The following is a 17944-nucleotide window of genomic DNA, read 5'->3' as shown; positions in this document are numbered from 1 at the left end:
AGCAGTACCGGGATTTCCCATATTTAAGCCCACTCGAAATTATGCCCATGGGCTTAGAAATTTAAGCCCTGGGCTTAATTATGGGGCTTTTATATTTGGTATTGAATGAGCTGGGGTACTCCATTTTACAAGCGATCTTAGTTAGTAACTCTATGTTAAACATGGGAGATACCGCTTCATTGAAACTCTGAAAGTGAGTTGTATCACAGAATGTTGGTGTACTGCCCAAAATGATGCGGGTCTTAAACATTACCGCTTCATTGAAACTCTAAGTGAATGTAGTTTTACGCCACTTTAAGCAATATTCCAGCAATGTCATGGTGGGGAACACCAGAAATGGGCTCCACACATTGTACCCATGTAGGGAATTGAACCTGGATCTTTGGGGTGACGAGCGAACGCTTTAACCACTAGGCCACCCGATCGACCCTGGAAAATACGACTGATAATAAATGTTGACATGCAGTAAGTGAATGCACTGGGTTTAATCCTCATATCTTACGAATACCCCAGGCCGTGTTTCACAAAGCGATATTAGTGCTACGACTGTATGTTAAAGTATGGGAGATACAATATTCATAGCACGAAGATCGCTATGTGAAACGTGGCCCAGTTGTATCACAGAATGTCGTCTTACTGTGGAGGAGAGCCCCTAGTGATGCAGGTCTTAAACATTACCGCTTCACTGAAACTCATAGTGACAGGGTTTTACACAGACTTTTAAAAATGGGAGTCATGGTCACTCAAAATATTTATTTTGGGAGTCATTTTCAATATTTAGGAGTCATGGAAATTTTAATATTTCTTTGTGTTAATCATTCTCAGTATGTAACTGTGTATGTCACACCACCAAATGCCACTACAGCATTGTTCAATTCAAACAGCCAGGATTGCTGTCTCCTCTGAGTTCTCTGGAACAAACTGACAACTCCGTAAAAGTCAAACTATCATCGAACAATATCATTTTTTGCTTATCAAATTGATTTTATTGAACTGAATTGTGAGGACCACCTATAAAACTTACGTCAAGCTTGACTCGTATGATAGTATTTTGAGAGTCATTAACAAAATTGTTGCGTCAAATACGCAGGAATCACGCGTCTTGTAAAACCCTGATAGTGAGTGAATGAGTATGGTTTTACGACGCTTTCAGCAATATTCCAGCAATATCACACATTGTACTCATGTGGGGAATTGAACCTGAGCCATAAACTATCAACGGTCCCTTAATCAGTGTGATCTGGGAATTAAACCACAATCAAAGGTTGAGTGAAATGTTAAATACAGATATGCACACAAACTGTGGTAGAGACGGTGGCGTAGTGGTTAAAGGGTTCGCCCATCACGCCAAAGGCCTGGGTTCAATTCCACATGGGTACAATGTGTGAAGCCCATTTTTGGTACCCCTGCCATTAAATTGCTAAAAGCAGCGTAAAACCTCACTCACTCACTCACTCAACTCACAAGCTGTGGCAATATGTCACTTACCTGTGTGCCCTTGAATACTGTATTACACATGGACAAATATGTTGAGAATGAATATTGACACAAGGCCATTTGTATAACATGATTTAATCAAGATTAACTTTCAGCAAGCAAAGATAATTATGCCAACAAACATCTGCATTTGTTTACCAAGCAAACAAATCATAAAAAAATGACATTTCATGCCTTGAAATGGGTCACAACTCATGAAATATGTAAACATTAAATTTAGAAAAAGGAAACCAAAAAGTAATACTTTTATCAAACAAAACATATTTAATACATCATTAACGTGAGTGGATTATATACTATGGTTGATGGACAAACAGAACCTACTTTCAATGACACATATCACATCTCAGGGTGCACCGTATTTATAAGACAATAAAGAGTTTCTTGATTTCCATTTGAATATTAATCATGCAAAACTATCAGTTACGTTTAAAGCTGATTTAAACATCATTCACGTGTCTGCTTAATGTAGGAGGAAGACCCTAAGTAATGCAAGTCTCAAACATTTACACATTAGAAAAACACATGGACATAAAAAGTACTTCATATTATGAAAATAATGTGAAGTACTAGTAACTTCACTTCAGCCTACATGTGAAGTCTGTATCGGTGGGTAGTTCGACTCATCGAACGAATGAGAGGGTGAGTGAGTTTAGTTTTACACCACAGTCAGCAATATTCCAGCTATATGGCGGTGATCTGTAAATAATCGAGTCTGGACCAGACATTCCAGTGGTCAACAGCATGAGCATCAATCTACACAATTGGGATGACCTGTGTCAACCAAGTCAGCGAGCCTGACCTCCCAATCCTGTTAGTCGCCTCTTACAACAAGCATGGGATCAGGTATGGTGCTGACAATAGAAATATAATCAGGGCAAATCAGGATTCAAAGCCACAACTAAAGGTGCCTTGCATTCAAAGGGAAGCAACTCTACACAGTGAATGGCAACACCGTTGACAACAGGCCACACACAAGCCCAAATAGAACCTGTATTACCTTTTAACATTCAAAATATTCACGTAAGGATGACAACAGGAAAAAAAATAGTTCAACTTCACATTACTGTACTATGAATGCCAATATTGGTTTTCCAAACTGTGGAATTCTGTTTATCAGTGTAAGCTACTCCTTCCTGTTATCTTACACAATATTATATTTATTCTTCAAGCACTTCAAAGCATATGTAAATATATATACATAGTTTAGAAAACAACTCTGGCAGCACGAAGTAAATATTGCACAGAAAATTTGTATCTTGAAAACTACAACAATTTAAACAGATACAAACAGACTTGTACCTCCAACAGAGAAATATTGTCTCTCGTAGTCAACATACGTTAAGTGATCAAGACGAACCCATGAGTATGGATATGGTGCTGACAAACACAGAATCATAAGCAGGGTGGATCTGGACTTTGAAACCATAATCATCGGATTCTGGTGTTACAAAGGGAGGTAACTATGTTAAACACATTGCTGCATCATAGACAGCTTCATCACACATAAAACTCATTTCATGACAAGAAACTGGGTCCCGATCCAAAAAGAGATTGTGGCATGAAGATCTGTGCTAATAACAGAGTATGATAGGCTTAAAGGTCACATGCAACGTAAAACACAACTTTGCAGATTCTGATACCTTTGGGTATGGACTTACAGTGACAAATGATCAAAAATGCAAATTCAACTTATAAAGTTGAAAAATAATGTGATGAAGAAACCCCGTGAAATCGGAGTTATATGATTCACTAAATTCACCCCAGCTGGGGTGAAAGTGGTTTCTACAGGTGTGCTGCGCTGCGTTGCCTGCGCCTGCGCAGTGAATAGGATCACGCAGCTTGGAAGCAGGATTGATTTATGGCTCATGAACCCGAGTTCTGTCCCTGTTACATTATGCAGTTAAACAGACAGGCAGGTGTGATACTTACACACATGACATGTTATGGTGTCTGTTGATTGCAAAATGTTATACACAAATAATGAGCATGTATTTACAAAACCCAACATCTCTATACACGCACAAAGAGTGTATCAGCAAATGAACCAGCCAATGAAAGTCCTCATTACACTTAAGTGCACGCCCACCCGCTCTGACGGTGTCCTCCCATTTGTGAGAACTCCCAGTTGTGAGACACATTAATTAATGCTTCAGTGCACATAGGTGGTGTTTCCACATCCCCACAATGAAAGTGGGATCAGCCCAATTGTTGAAGAGAACCCACAGGCATAGTTCATTGACGAGTTGATTAATGAAATAGATTATCAAAGATTTTATTTACAAAGAAGAAATAGTTCATTAAATATTTTATTTTATAAGAGGCAGTTCGACAGTAAATTCCTTGTATTTCAGAGTTATTTCTTAAACTATAGCTCTGAGTAGGTAAATTAATTTCTCTTTCAAATGATCATGAAGTTACCTACACAAAGTGTTTAATTTTTAAGGACATTTACCGGAGTATGTTAATCAATTTATCTTATAAAGTGTCGTTAAGTTACCTCCAAAAGATTCAGTTACATAGCAAATCAGTAATTAGCTAGGGTTAATCCATGCTATCAGACAGGGGAGTATGGTGTGTTTTCGTTGTTAATTACCTGCTCCACTGTCTCATAACTGGGAGTCTCACAACTGGGAGTTCTCACAAATCGGAGTAGACCGCTCTGACTGGGTTTGGTGCCCCGGGTGCTTCGTTTCAAGGGAGGTAAACCCAAGTACACAACATTGCACTTTTGATTTGCGATTGTACGCTTATAATTTTGTTTTTTTCATAATCAGCAATGTATATTATATGTCATGAATAAGTGATAATTTTGTTTTGATTATGTTTGTTTTTTTGGTTGCATGTGACCTTTAAGAATCACGTTGTGGATCTGGCACCAGAACTACATTATCAGAGACATTGAGTACACTTGAGTCAGTCAGACTAACAATTGTTATACTTTGCCTGGGCATCTCACCACAAAACAAGCAAGCATTAAGGTGATGGTAACTTCCGTTCTATAACATATACTATAACTGTCATATCATATGGAACTGTGCCAGAGTAAAACATTTTACAAAACATGCTCAAACTTACACACAGGGATTCATCTAAGCTTTAGTCATTAACTTCAAATAGAACAAAGAGAAATTGGAATTTCAATATTCTGAAATTCAGATGTATTTTAACATTGCATGCAGAGCAATAATATGAGTTCAGTATTAATACTTGGCCACATCTAATATTCTGCAATTATTTTATACTTGAATGTTTAGTTTGACACTGCAATGTCAAAATGCATCTGAACTTACGAAAATATGATCTGAATTTTCCCCAAAATCTGCTCTGTGGGCACAGAAAACAAAAGATCGTTTCTTGTTTTACACTGAGACAACATGCACACTACATCTATATACTGTTCTCTACAGAATGAGCCTCTACTGTGAACGGCACTGTCCGTATAATTTCCGGCATGCTATCATCGCTGTAGCCATGGGCCTTCCTGTAATGGATCTGGAGACACTGCTTGGTGGTGTAGGCAGTGCCACAGCCCTCATGCCTGCAGGAGAAGGGTTTGATCCCAGAGTGAGTCAACAGATGGACTTTCAGGTTGCTGCCGTCTCGGAATCCCTTCCCGCAACGATCACAGAAAATTGCGAATTCTTGTGTGTGGGTTTTGAGATGACGTTCGAGTCCCATCTTACTGTTGAAGACTCTGTTGCATTTCTCACATGAGAACCGTTCCACAGAATGATTCCGTCGTATATGATGTTTCAGTCTCCATGAATTTTTAAATGTGGAGCCGCATACGGAACAGGTGCTTGCTTCTATGTTGTCCTGTTTGTGGACAGTCTGTATGTGTCGGTTGAGTTGTCTGGCGTACAGATAATCACGTCCACACTGTTCGCATTTGTATGCCCCCATGCCGCCATGTTCGTTCTGAGCGTGGTTGGCGAGGTGGGCGTATTTATGAAACACTTTGTGACAGATTTTACACTTCTCCTTTTTCCGAGTTATTCCTCTTGGATGAACAATCCTCACGTGTTTGATGTAGTTCACGTTGCTGTCGAAGTCTAGACTACACCGATGACACTTCAACTCATCGTTTGATAACACAAGATGTTGCTGATCGTCCATATACGCAGCGTAAAACTGTATCTCTTCCCCCTTTTTAACATTACGACGGGTTATGAAATATATCTCCTTGTCCGTTTGGACATAGTACAAGTTGCTGTCCACAAAGCGTAAAGTTGGTGAGAGAAACCGGGCACCAATTGCTGTTCATTTCATCCTCCGTCGTCAGGAACGTCTGAACCTCCTCCTCGCCATCCTCATCGCCTTCTTCATCAGCTCTGACTGGATGGCTCAGACGGGGCTGAATGAACCATATATACTTGAGATCTGTCAAACACTGAATACTTTCATAGTCAATCTCCTGTCCAATCACTGGACCGAACGCTGTCCCTGCTTGAATCTTTTCTGCTGCGTATATCGTATATCCTTTTATGGTCTCGCTGATGCCCAGGTAGAACTGGGCTGGAAGGGAAGCATATGATAGGATGTGACTGTTGCTGGAAGATAAATTGTCCGGGATGAAAGACTTGGGATTTTCTATAACACACAATCCTTTCATATGGTTCAGCCTGCACATTGCACATTGAGTGGCCATTTTGATTTTCCTTCCGTCATCTTCCAATGGCCTTTTAAGATTTTTCAATTTCTTCAGAACATTTTGAATGGATTTATTTTCAGACTTTAAACGTTTCAGACCAGAGTCTGATTTGGAGTTTTTATCACTTCTTGAACGGAGTGATTTCTGTTCTGCGAAAGATTCCAAACTGTCATGGTCAGAGTCGGTCTCTGCTTGACCGTCCTGCATCACGTCAACAGTGTCATCCTCGGATACGTTCTCCTTTGATTCTTCGTCATCCCTGTCATCAAATCCATCCTTCCCACAATCCTCTGTAGTCTCTTCTTCCCCATCTTTCTCAACATCATCTTTATCGTTTTCAGTACTTTTAGCAACCTCTTCCTCCTTCTTCTCCACATTGTACACCTTGTTCGAAGGATTCTCACTCACCGTTAGTTTCATATTCTGAACCGTTGTCAAAACACTAACCCCTTCTTCGGGATTTGTAATTTCGACATCATTCAGCTTCAGCAAATCTTCAACATCCATCGCGGACAGCAAATCGATTTCATGATTATATGCGATAAGATATATCAAGTTGTCTTCCTCCTGGCACAGGTTGCGTACAGAAATATTGTCAAAGTTGATTGCGAACATAATGAAAGGTTTGGAATTGCTAGCACTGGAAACTCCACGACCAGTATGACTGTTGAACTCTGTCATGTGACGTGAGGATACATTGTCTGAAAAGCTATCAAAATGATGAATTGGTATGTCTGTGGAATGGGAAGAAAACTGATTTGGTAGAAAAGGTCGAACTGGTGGTTCAAATCTTTGATGAGTTGGAGGTAGATGGTTGGTGTACATTGGATTGAGAGATCCGTACCGTGGTTGTCCCACAGGCTGGAACGGAGGGGTCAAGGTCATGTCCATCCCATTCCAGGTTCCGAATGAGGCTGGATTGCCTTGGTAACCAGTCCATTGGTCCATTTTCTGCAAATAAATATTGAGTTTTTTTAATCATTTCTAAGCCATAATAAAGAAGGCAGGGTAGACAATTTTAAGTACAGATACTTGCACAGCATCAAGTGCAATTAAAATAATGACACTATGCTAGAATGTATTTCTCTTGCTAAATAATAGTTTCAGATACCATATTTTTTCGATTACTGCATCAGAATTCATCTCGTTATATTATTGGGTATGTTTTAACCAAATCACTGGTAGATCGCTGGGAAACATGTGCACAGCTGATTTCTATTTACACACAGTAATCTTAATCCCTGCTCTGTGGCAAAATCAAATTGGAATTGAAAAGACATAATATTGCCTAGTGATGTTTGTTGAAAAGTCATTTATTTACACACCATAAAATGGTTTGACCACCATAAAAAGGTTTGATGAAAGTGTAAGCCGAAAATAAGCCAACCCGCTTCTACTGACTTTTTGGTCCTCAAAATTTGGCTAATCTACAGTCATATACAGTGCCTATGAAAGTAAATTTTCCAACATGATGGAAAAGATCATGTAATCCTGTCTTTGCTGTTTAGGCCAGACCAATTATATTTCTTGTTTTACGGATTTTTGTCCTCAGAAAACCTGCAGGAGGAAAAAATAAAAAATAAAATCACCAGTCAAAGTAATATATCTTCCAAATACTCAAAGTATTTTACTTTTGGCAATTTATGAAGTGTATATGAGGCAAAAAACATCTAAAAAACATTTTTCTTGTAAGTTTACATTTTTGGCCAATAAAAACATCAGGATTTTATTTTTTGAGCAGGGAAAATTAATTATTATTTTTTTCTTAATCTTGAAAACATACAACAGGCGGATCCGTAAAACAAGAAATAAAATTGGTCTGGCCTTAACTTAGTAAAACATTCTCAAGTTTCTTGAAAGGTGATACACATAGGATCGCGAATTTCAGTGTTTCCATTATCCGATAGATACCGGAATTTGATCGGTACAAAGTTAGAATGTCCGGTAATTTCAAAGGCTGACGGTCATCATGTCCGCCAAATTTTAAATCAATTTTCTAATTACCTCTGTCAATTTTATTTCTCCTCGAAAAAGATTGCGCTTTCACAATGACATCAAGGTGTTGTCAAATAAAAAAATAACAGTTTTGGAAAAACCCAGGCTAAATATAGAGGCATTGACACATTGCGATACCCTCTACATTTCTGATTGGTTGTTAGGGTGCAAGGTCTCGCCCACATATATAATGAAAAGCGTGATCACTTGACCTTAAAATTTACAAATGACCATTATTTGAAATGCTAGCCGGTCACAATGTCCAGCTGTAAAAAATGCCAGCTGAAACACTGGACTTGGATGTAGCACTACTTTAACATCGGTTTTCCCATGATGTGAGAGGAAAATACTGAATGATGCAGACTGTCAAAGTGTATCATGTTCTTGAAACCCAGTAGATACTGTCACAGTTAAAGGGACATAACTCTCAACCATGGACTGTCTGGTCCATTGTAGTAACTATACTGAACAACTGACAGGAACATGAATATTTGGGGGGATATTCTAGTGGATTGAAAACTGAACCCACAATTTCATGAAAATTATATCCAAAACTATTCATGATCCATCTTTTTTTAACTTTTAACAACTTAAAGAATATTTCATTATTTGCTTTGAGGAATGAATGACCCAACCCAGTGGCAAATCCAGAGGGGGTTCAGGGATATGTGCGCGTTATAAATATGCACTATTACTATTATTATTGTTGTTCATCATAATATCAATCACTGGATTGTCAGGTGGAGGCATCCACCATCATGACATTTTGTGTGGAATTGTACAAACTACTCATTCTCAGGATGCTGTGCTCCGGTACAGATTTACTGAGTGAGTTTAGTTTTCCATCTCTTTAAGCAATATTCCAGCAATATCATGGCTGGGGACACCAGAAATGGGCTTAACATGGGCTACGGGAATCAATCCCAGATGTACTGACGAGCGAACGCTTTAACCAATAGGCTACCTGAACATACCAGATTTACTGAGAAAGTGTAATCTTGTATATAACATTTGTCATATTTTACTCTTTACTAAATACTAAGGCTGTAACGATTCACTCACATATTCGGTGAATCGAACCCTAGCCCTTCATGAATTCAATTTGTTATTCGTGGTCACCAGAACCGAATATTAACGAATAATTATGATTTTTTAAGGGAGCGTGTTTTACTTGAACCCATATGTCCTTTTGTCAAAAACAGATATGCAAGAATGGAATATGTACTAGCCTTGCAATAGCGTAAGTCATATTAGTTTGCAAAGGCCGCACATGGTACTGTTGACTATAACTATTACATACCAAATTTGAGTGTCCTGAGATCACTAGTTATTACTGTGACAAATTAACTCTGTCAACATGGGCGTTTATATTGTACATCAATCACTTTACTACAATATTGTATTCGTGAATTATTATTCATATTCGTTACCCAATATTTGTGATATTTGCCACATAGTGTATTCGTTGCAGCCCTACTAAATACAATTGAGTATTCATAGCTTCACCATAGGAGCCATGCCAAGTCACAATCGTGAGAAGGGTACACAAAGTATGTGATCAAGACTACCAGTTGTCAGACTTCCATTTCGGGTGAAGCAGCAGTGTCTGAGTGGTTTGGTTCGCTGATATTGTGTCCTGGTGATTTAGTAGTGGTGGTCCGATTAATTGAAATAATCGAAGATTGGTCACTGTGACTAAACGATCAAGCAATCGATCGATCATGATTTCTCATAATTGAACATAAACAATTTTGGAGCACTTGTTTGCATTAACAATATTTTTCACAGGGTTGGTTTTGTCTGTTACATTTCATAAGCACTACAAGCTTGTTTAAAAGCATGATTGAAATTACCTTGAAGACTTCAGGAAATTTATGTTCTCAACATACTAGTCCTCCTTTAAAGATGTGAAATTTGCCAATTCATTTTGTGCAATTTGAAAAAAAACCCGAAAGAACTACAAGTGTTTCTTTATTTTTTGTGCAATAAGTAACATAACCAGGAAAATTTGATAAATGATGATAACTAATTTTTTTTGATGATTTATCAGTCTATTTATCAGGAACCAGTCATCAATTATGAGATTTTAACCAATTCCCAATACTAGTGATTAGATACCTAACTTTGAATCATGGATGGGACTCAAGGTACTACAATATGTACTTTCCTGAGCAGCTGTAATAGAACATGTTACATCTGACCATATTTGAAATGGCACTGTATATTCTGAATGTTATGTATTCTGTGCATTTGTGATCAATCCCTGAGCTAGTAAGTGTTCCAAGCAAAATATGTAACCATTGGGCTAAGCTAGCACTCCAGGTTTAACAGAATTACACTACGACTGTCTGGTCTGAATAGAGAACACCCTCACTCATCACCTACAAACACAAATCTATCAACAGGAAAGCTCAGTATCAACAAAAAACAGTATCCCAGCTTGAGTTGCTTAACTTTTATGATTTTGCAAATTATCACCTTCAAAGACACTAGAACCTTTATTAATGGACCTCAGACTTTGATCTGCAAATCTGAAATATCTTCTATTACATTCAATCCCAAGGGGAATAAAATGAATACAGAACTATGCATACTATCAAGCTTTTTGCCTCATAGATATAGTAATTCAAATAGGGTTCAGATTATTATTTCTTGGTTAAGTTATTGCTTCCACCATTTCACTGAGTGTAATTTTTGTTGTTAATGCAGAACTCAGCAATGTTCCGGGCTAACTGGCACTGATCTGTAAATAACTGAGTCTGGGCTAGACAATCAAGCACTGTTATGATTTACATGTCAAGAAGATTTTAGAAAATTCTACCCCTACACTCATTACATAAAATACACAAGAGGTGAAACTCCCAATGCTAAAAACCTGATCGAAAACCGGACAGCCCAACTATTTTAACATGTGGTTTCCTGCACAATAATCCTGTGTTTAGGACCATTCCTGTAGTATCAACATCCTCAGTCACAAGTACCGCTAGCTAATCATACACATCCTTCAGATCTTAACATCTAGTTGTCTGTAAAGGTATCAGTTAGCAATCTAACCTCATTTAACAAATTAATACAATGTAATTTAGTGAATGAGTGAGTTTGGTTTAACACCGCTTTTAGCAATAATCCAGCAATATCACAGTGGGGGGACACCAGAAATGGGCTTCACACCAATGTAATTAAGAAAACCTTATAAGATCACAAATTAAAAGGCTACCATGTGCATTAAGTCATACAGTTGACAACTGTCCACCGGTTACAGGCCGGGAGAGACACTTTTCCGAAACAGATCACCAAAATTGATGTGGCTCTCCCAGCAATAGTTATGGTTGTGCGAACATGGAATGTGGCTCTCCCAGCTATGCTGTCAAAACATGCTTAGTGATTCAAACAGGTTACCATATTTAACAAAACAAGACATGTTTCCTCATAAAACTGTAAGACTTGCCTACGTGCAACATCACACAAGTACTGAAACATGCTAACATAACACTCCTTTGTTCTGTTGAACAGAAATCAATAACCTAATGGAAACATATGACCAAACACCTCTGCATGAATACAATAAATCTGATCAAACAATTTTGGACAGGCATAACATGTACCATCATAAAACACAATATCTGCAGCACACAAGTGTTCAATGTTCTTGTCAGTAGTGAAATTAAGGACGTCGTCACTAACACGGTGCAGGAACTGGTTGCCACCTACTTCTCCTCCAACTGGATCTGGGGTCTGGGGTCTGCTGGCAGAAAGGTGGGGCAACGTCTTGTGTCTCTGGCGGTAGAGGATAGTGGTTAGGGACTTCAGAGCTGGTATCTGCTTCAGAACGTCATCTGTGATGGTGTCGTGATGCTGGCTTAGTCTGGAGATCTCCTCGCTGTAGATGGTAGGTATGGGGGTTGTTTCTGTCCTCGCTCTCTCCATCAGTCTAGCTTTGAAGGAGTCAACTTCAAACTCAAAAGGTAGGGCGTCGTGAGAGTGACCCATGATCTCAATGGCGTGGATCATCTCACCCTGAGTTATGATCCGTGCAGTGCACTCAGCAACAACACAAGACCAGTATTTTCTTTCACTGCGAGTGCTCTTACACCGAAACTTAAAGCCATCATAGTACAAATGCCTGCCTCCTCTCACACTCTCAATAAAGTTTATTTGAACTTGTGCCTTTGCCATGGTTCTAACATGGAGTAGTAGTTATTTGCTTTAACGTCGCATGCACAACTAAGGTATTTCGGCGATGTCTGACATGGAGTGAACAAGAAGTCACTTATATGTTATGGACAAACAAGATTTACTCAGTGTCAAATAAGTGTAAATTAAGACCGCCTTTGATTTCTAAAACCACCACGCTTGTGGCACGCTCTGAGTCGGAAAGAAGAAGTCAGATTAGATTAATCTGGGGTGGGGTTTACTGATTTCTTATGAAAACAAAATTATAAATAGGGACAGTCTTTTACCAGCATTGCTAATCACCATGCTTGTGAGGAAAGAGTATTCATTTCTTGTGAATACAATGTGGCTTAGAATCATAAATAGGGACAGTCTTTCACCGGTATCGCTAAACACCAAACACACCTCTGGTCTGTGTGCCGGGCTTATCTCTGTCAAATGCACTTATTTTTTATGACCTTGCACAGTCCTACAGTGTCTGTTGTCACAGTCATAGTTGACGATTTCATACTTCTGAAACGCCACCCTCATACCGGAAGTGGAACTACGGAAGTTGATCGGGGGGAGTAATCAGTGTTTATAAACAAACCATTTCCAATATCACCAATATTAGAGATTTAGGAACATTAACGCGCAACAAACGTCGGTTGTTGTTATGCTTCATCACATTTTGTCTTGCAAAGATGAAGTGATAATCAAATACAAAAGTGGATTTGCAAAGAAAACATAATCACAACTTCACGATGTATCTAGTTCTCATTTTCACACAAAATTGAATTTGTGTTGTCAGATTGAATGTAAACCTCTTGGTGCAGTTTTTTTTCAAATGACAAATAAAATAGTGTTTTTCACGCTAAGCTTGAGCACATTTGAGATGCAATGCAGATCCCGTTGTTGAAATCAGAAACTAGTTCCCAAAACACAATGACAATCAAAGGGGAGTAACTCTAACTACGCTCCTCAAACGTTGCCGGTACGCGCTCCGCCATTTTCAAAAGCGTGAGCAGTACGGAACCATTGTTTACAATCCATCGCATCTGGACATTTGGAGGGGAGATAGAGGTCTAAAACACAACGAGGGTACAGACGGAATATCACCATGTCTATTGGTGTTCCTATTAAAGTTCTGCACGAGGCAGAAGGCCACATTGTGACCTGTGAAACAACCATGGGTGAAGTATACAGAGGAAAGCTTGTTGAAGCCGAGGACAATATGAATTGCCAAATGGCTAACATTACAGTTACCTACAGAGATGGCCGAGTTGCACAGCTGGAAAATGTTTACATCCGTGGAAGCAAGATTCGATTCCTCATACTTCCGGACATGTTAAAAAATGCCCCAATGTTCAAGAGAGTCCAGGGCAAGGGTGGCGGCGCAGGACGAGGAAAATCAGCCATTCTTCGTGCACAGGGTATAAACATTGCTTTGATTTCATTATTAAGTGCAACATTACTAGATATAAGATGAACTGTGGTTGTTGTAAGCGTTCATGCAGTTCACGCACTGTATGTTACATGTTTTATATATAAATACACTTCGTATGGTGAACGTATTCGCTCTGGCAATTTCAGTCAAACAGAAAATGCATCATTTTAGTTTGTGTTGCATTCTGGAAGAGTGATATAAAACCATTGTGGTACCGTGGGCCCCATACTATCACATTGTTAAATCGTTTTGAACTGCAGTTGTCAAGTTCTTAAGTTTAAGAGTACCCATCGATCTGGGTTAGAATTGCCACCCAATCTTGTTGGAAAAGGCAATAGATTAATGGGTGGTCAATTAATTTGGTTGCCATGTCATATCCTTGTTACGTAGCTCGACGCTCATGCTGGTCACTGGATTGTGCAGTCCAGACTTGATTATTTACAGTCTGCCATAAAGCTGGAATATTGTTGAGTGCAGTGTTAAAACAACATACCAACAAATAATTTATAGAGAGAATAATTGGATAAGGATTGTCTTGTCCTTGAAGTATTCAACAAATGTTTAAGCTGCCACAGCACAAGATGTGCATTTTGCATACTGATTTCAACATTTAGCACTCTGGCAATAGAAATGTCTGAATGTTCTGTATGCAGGGATGTAAGTTGCACCAGCCCAAGTTGGTTGACAGATGTTGATGTGTTTTCTGAGGGCTAGTAAATTTCCAGCATTTTAGCATGCATAGGGAGCTTTGTTAGATGTTTATGGATTATTGAATGTCCATTTTCTGTAATGTGGCCTAATATTTCTGAGCTTACTGGTCCAGACAGAATTTTGTTTGATGTTTGGACTTCATATTAGTGGTTAAGATTGTAGACTGCATATGCACCTAATGTGTATTTTGTTTTGAAAATCCTTGACACAAGGACAGGTTGGGTAAGACCATCTCCTCAGGTCCTGAAAATCTTGTAGTATAAATCTAGTTGTTATATGAACTATTGGCCTGTAATGTATTTTACTTTTAGACTACCCATTGAATCTTTTCTGTGGAGTAAATATACAGGAGTGCACATTCAGTATCTGTAAGGGTCTGAGTATTGATGAGTAAAAACAGATTTGATATACATGCAGTCATCAGTTTTTCATTTTGGGGAGTGACTTATGGTAGCATTGCACTGAAAACGTCAGTATTCCAAAAGGTGAACTACAGTAGTCATAACACAGTACATGGTAATGTTACAAAACTGCCAGGTACTATGTCTGACAGTGTCTCCTACAAAAAGTATTATTCAGTATAAATCTTGGACACTCAGAATATTATTCTTTAACTTAAGGATAACAGGATATTTGTAGGTTGTTCTGTTGGTTGATAGAGATGTTAGTCTACACAAACACAACTTGATAGTTCAAACATGTTACCATGATGTAACATCTTTCTAATGTAGTTGGTAGTTATTTCGACATGTCTTAAATTTAAGCCATCTTGAAATAGAAAATGGCCTGCAGACTGGAATACCTGCTTCTCTTTATAATGTTATTGTATTAAATTTCAGTACCCAGGCTTATGCATGTGATTTCTATATTGCCCTTTTATGTTGCAGCTGCCCGAGGGAGAGGAAGAGCTGGTGGGCGTGGCAATGTGTTCCAGAAAAGACGTTGATCATTCTGTTGAAAATAGCCAAGATGGCATTGTGTTGATTAAATCAACTTGATTTTCGTAAAGACATTACATGAGGCCAGGATCATGCTCAGTTCAATCATCATCCAAGGAATTTGTGGACAATCTGTCATACATCAAAAGATTACTGTATTCAGTACAGAGATTGCTTGTCTAATGCAAGCACATGATCGTTATACATTGTATATATATGCTTACTAAATCAAGGTTTTGTCATTTCATCACCACTTCATTAAACTCATTTTAATCTTTACTTGTGGATGTTTTCATTTTCTTGGGTTTATATTTTCATTGAATGATTATTTTGCTCATTTTAAACCTTTGTGTTATGCAGAATGTCTCGATTTTAGCAAGAATAGTTAGTCTCTTTGCATTTTTACTATGACAAGTGGCTGTTAAGGTAGAACTGGCGTAAACCTGGCAGCATGCTCATTCCTCTGTCGAGTAAGTCATGCTTAAAGTGCTTATTCAAAGAGATGGGTACGATTGGTAGGCAACAAGGAGTGTATTTGCTGATTGTGAGTCTTACTTCCTTGATCATTGGTTATGCTGTCACTGGTTTGCCTGGCGCATACCCGTCAAGTGCTGCCTTATAGCTGGAATTGTGAAACTATACTCCTCACCAAAAGTTAAGCAACACAAATGTTTAGTCTCATTACATTGTCATTTATTGAAATTGCAAATCATGGAATGATGCAATAGAAAGGTGAAACGTACGCATGATTAACAAAATGAAATGAATTGGTATTCAGCAATATGAGGCTTACAAATCATCAAAGCATGTACCTGTGAAACAGTCGTGCAAAATGTGCTGCATTGATGGAGCAAAATGTTAACATTAAGGTTCAAGTACAGTGAAGTGGTGTTAAGTAATGCGTATGAGCACAAATGCAAGCTTCTACACCTCTTGGCATTGACCAAATGAGCCTTTAAAGTTGCTGTTGTGGAATGTTCTACCATTCTCTCTGTAACGCCTGCTCAAGGTCATCCAAAGTCTGGGGGTGAACATGGAGACCGTAAACACTACTTCCAATAAAGTCCCAAGCATGTTCAATGGGATTAAGTGACCTTGCAGGCCACTCCATGTGTGTGATGTTGATCTAAACAACATCGTTAACAACTCTTTCTAAGGCATCATCCATAAAAATGAAGTTGGGACCCGCTTGTTGTACCAGAGGAATGATTACAGGTAGGTTTGCACCGAGGCATGTAGGAAGTGTGTAGCACATTCATGCCACACATTTTGCATGCTGTTTCTGAGGATGGTTGTGTTCGGGTGATGTTGTCAATGTTATCAGATAAATCAATTTGACAGTTACTAAAGGTTATGTATTCTTTGAATATTTACCTTTCAGTAACATGTAAGCAAAAATCACTATCAAGATTGATAAAGATATTTCACTGAAAATACCTGTTGCTTAATGTTTTGTGAGGAGTATAGTACAAGTTATTTAAAGCATGCATGAACAGAAGGGTAACCTGGTAAAGGGATGAGCTTCTGGCATACAAACAAACTTACAAAGTACAAAACATTTCATATTGTCCCTTCAGTACTATTTCTGAACTGTCACAAAGAGCTGAAGTTGATGTAAGTCCAAATTGTGCTGTACATGCCATGCAAATACATTTTCAAAGGGAGACAACTGCATAATAGATAATTTGGAAGATTTGTAGGAAAGTGGTAGTTTTGGGTAAAGCAATTCAAGAAAACTGTTTTTCCTCATATCAATGGTGATCAAATCTTGCAGTAAAACCAGGACAACAGCTGCATGGAGTTCGTGCTGATTGCAATGTATCTACTCTTGACTTGATCTGTTAACACTGCACTTGGCAATATTCCAGCTATATGATAGTTTTGACCAGACAATCCAGAAACTGTTATCAACAGCACGAGCATCAATCAAAGCAATTAGGATACAATGATGTGCCAAATAAGTTAGGGAGTCTGCCAACCGATCACAACTCTTATGGTTGGTTTGCTGTTTATTGCTGCACTCTGCAATATTCAAGCTCTATGGCGGCGGTCTGTAAATAGTGAGTGTAGACAAGACAATCCAGTGATCAACAACATGGGCATTGATTTAAGCAGTTGGGATACCATGGCATGTACCAACCAAGTCAGCGAGCCTGACCACCAATAGTCACCTCTTAGGACAAGCATGGATTGCTGTTAAACAATTTTCTGACCTCGAATCTTCACAGGCTTTGACCTGCATTTCCACTAGTTCAGGACCAGTAACCTGACTGCACTGTGACTTACAGAAACAGGAACTATTTTGTTCTACCAGTGTTAGTATCTGTCATTGGTTTATCAAGTTATCTCAAAGATGACCTCATTGCATAATTCATCTGTTCGGTTGCAAAGTTTCATAGCAGGAGTATGATTACCAGGTTCAAGAGGTGTGTCATGGTACCTTGACAGGCATTCATCAGATATACTTGTCTGGGCACAATCATTGCACACAATTAAATTGATGAACCATTTTGAGGTTTTGTGTTACCCAAGTCTCTGCAACAGCTTCCA

At 38.7% G+C, this 17944-nt stretch overlaps 2 protein-coding genes across 2 annotated transcripts; one reads left to right on the top strand and one right to left on the bottom strand.

The window, feature by feature from the left end:
- Window positions 1-4295: 4295 nt before the first annotated feature.
- Window positions 4296-13204, bottom strand: LOC124264308. Its single transcript, XM_046699056.1, is given in 3 exon segments — window positions 4296-5745; window positions 5747-7102; window positions 11858-13204. Coding segments are annotated over 3 exon segments (2679 nt in total). The 5' UTR covers window positions 12323-13204; the 3' UTR covers window positions 4296-4887.
- Window positions 13205-13261: 57 nt separating this feature from the next.
- On the top strand, window positions 13262-15673 carry LOC124264312 (small nuclear ribonucleoprotein Sm D3-like). Its single transcript, XM_046699060.1, has 2 exons — window positions 13262-13731; window positions 15344-15673. The coding sequence occupies exons 1-2, from the start codon at window positions 13419-13421 to the stop codon at window positions 15400-15402; spliced, it is 372 nt and encodes a 123-aa protein (XP_046555016.1). The 5' UTR covers window positions 13262-13418; the 3' UTR covers window positions 15403-15673.
- Window positions 15674-17944: the final 2271 nt, after the last annotated feature.

Source organism: Haliotis rubra, unplaced genomic scaffold (genome assembly GCF_003918875.1).
Source record: "Haliotis rubra isolate DU_JTF1 unplaced genomic scaffold, ASM391887v1 Scf92, whole genome shotgun sequence".
Classification (NCBI taxonomy): Eukaryota; Metazoa; Mollusca; class Gastropoda; order Lepetellida; family Haliotidae; genus Haliotis; species Haliotis rubra.
The sequence above is the reverse complement of the archived record's forward strand: the minus strand, read 5'-3'. Positions and strand labels throughout refer to the sequence as shown.

What these genes read in the sequence shown, in the direction of transcription:
- LOC124264312 (XM_046699060.1), top strand. Translation starts at nt 13,419, where the DNA reads ATGTCTATTGGTGTTCCTATTAAAGTTCTGCACGAGGCAGAAGGCCAC. An exon ending in AGCCATTCTTCGTGCACAGG is followed by an intron (nt 13,732 to 15,343) that starts GTATAAACATTG and finishes TTTATGTTGCAG; the next exon opens with CTGCCCGAGGGAGAGGAAGA.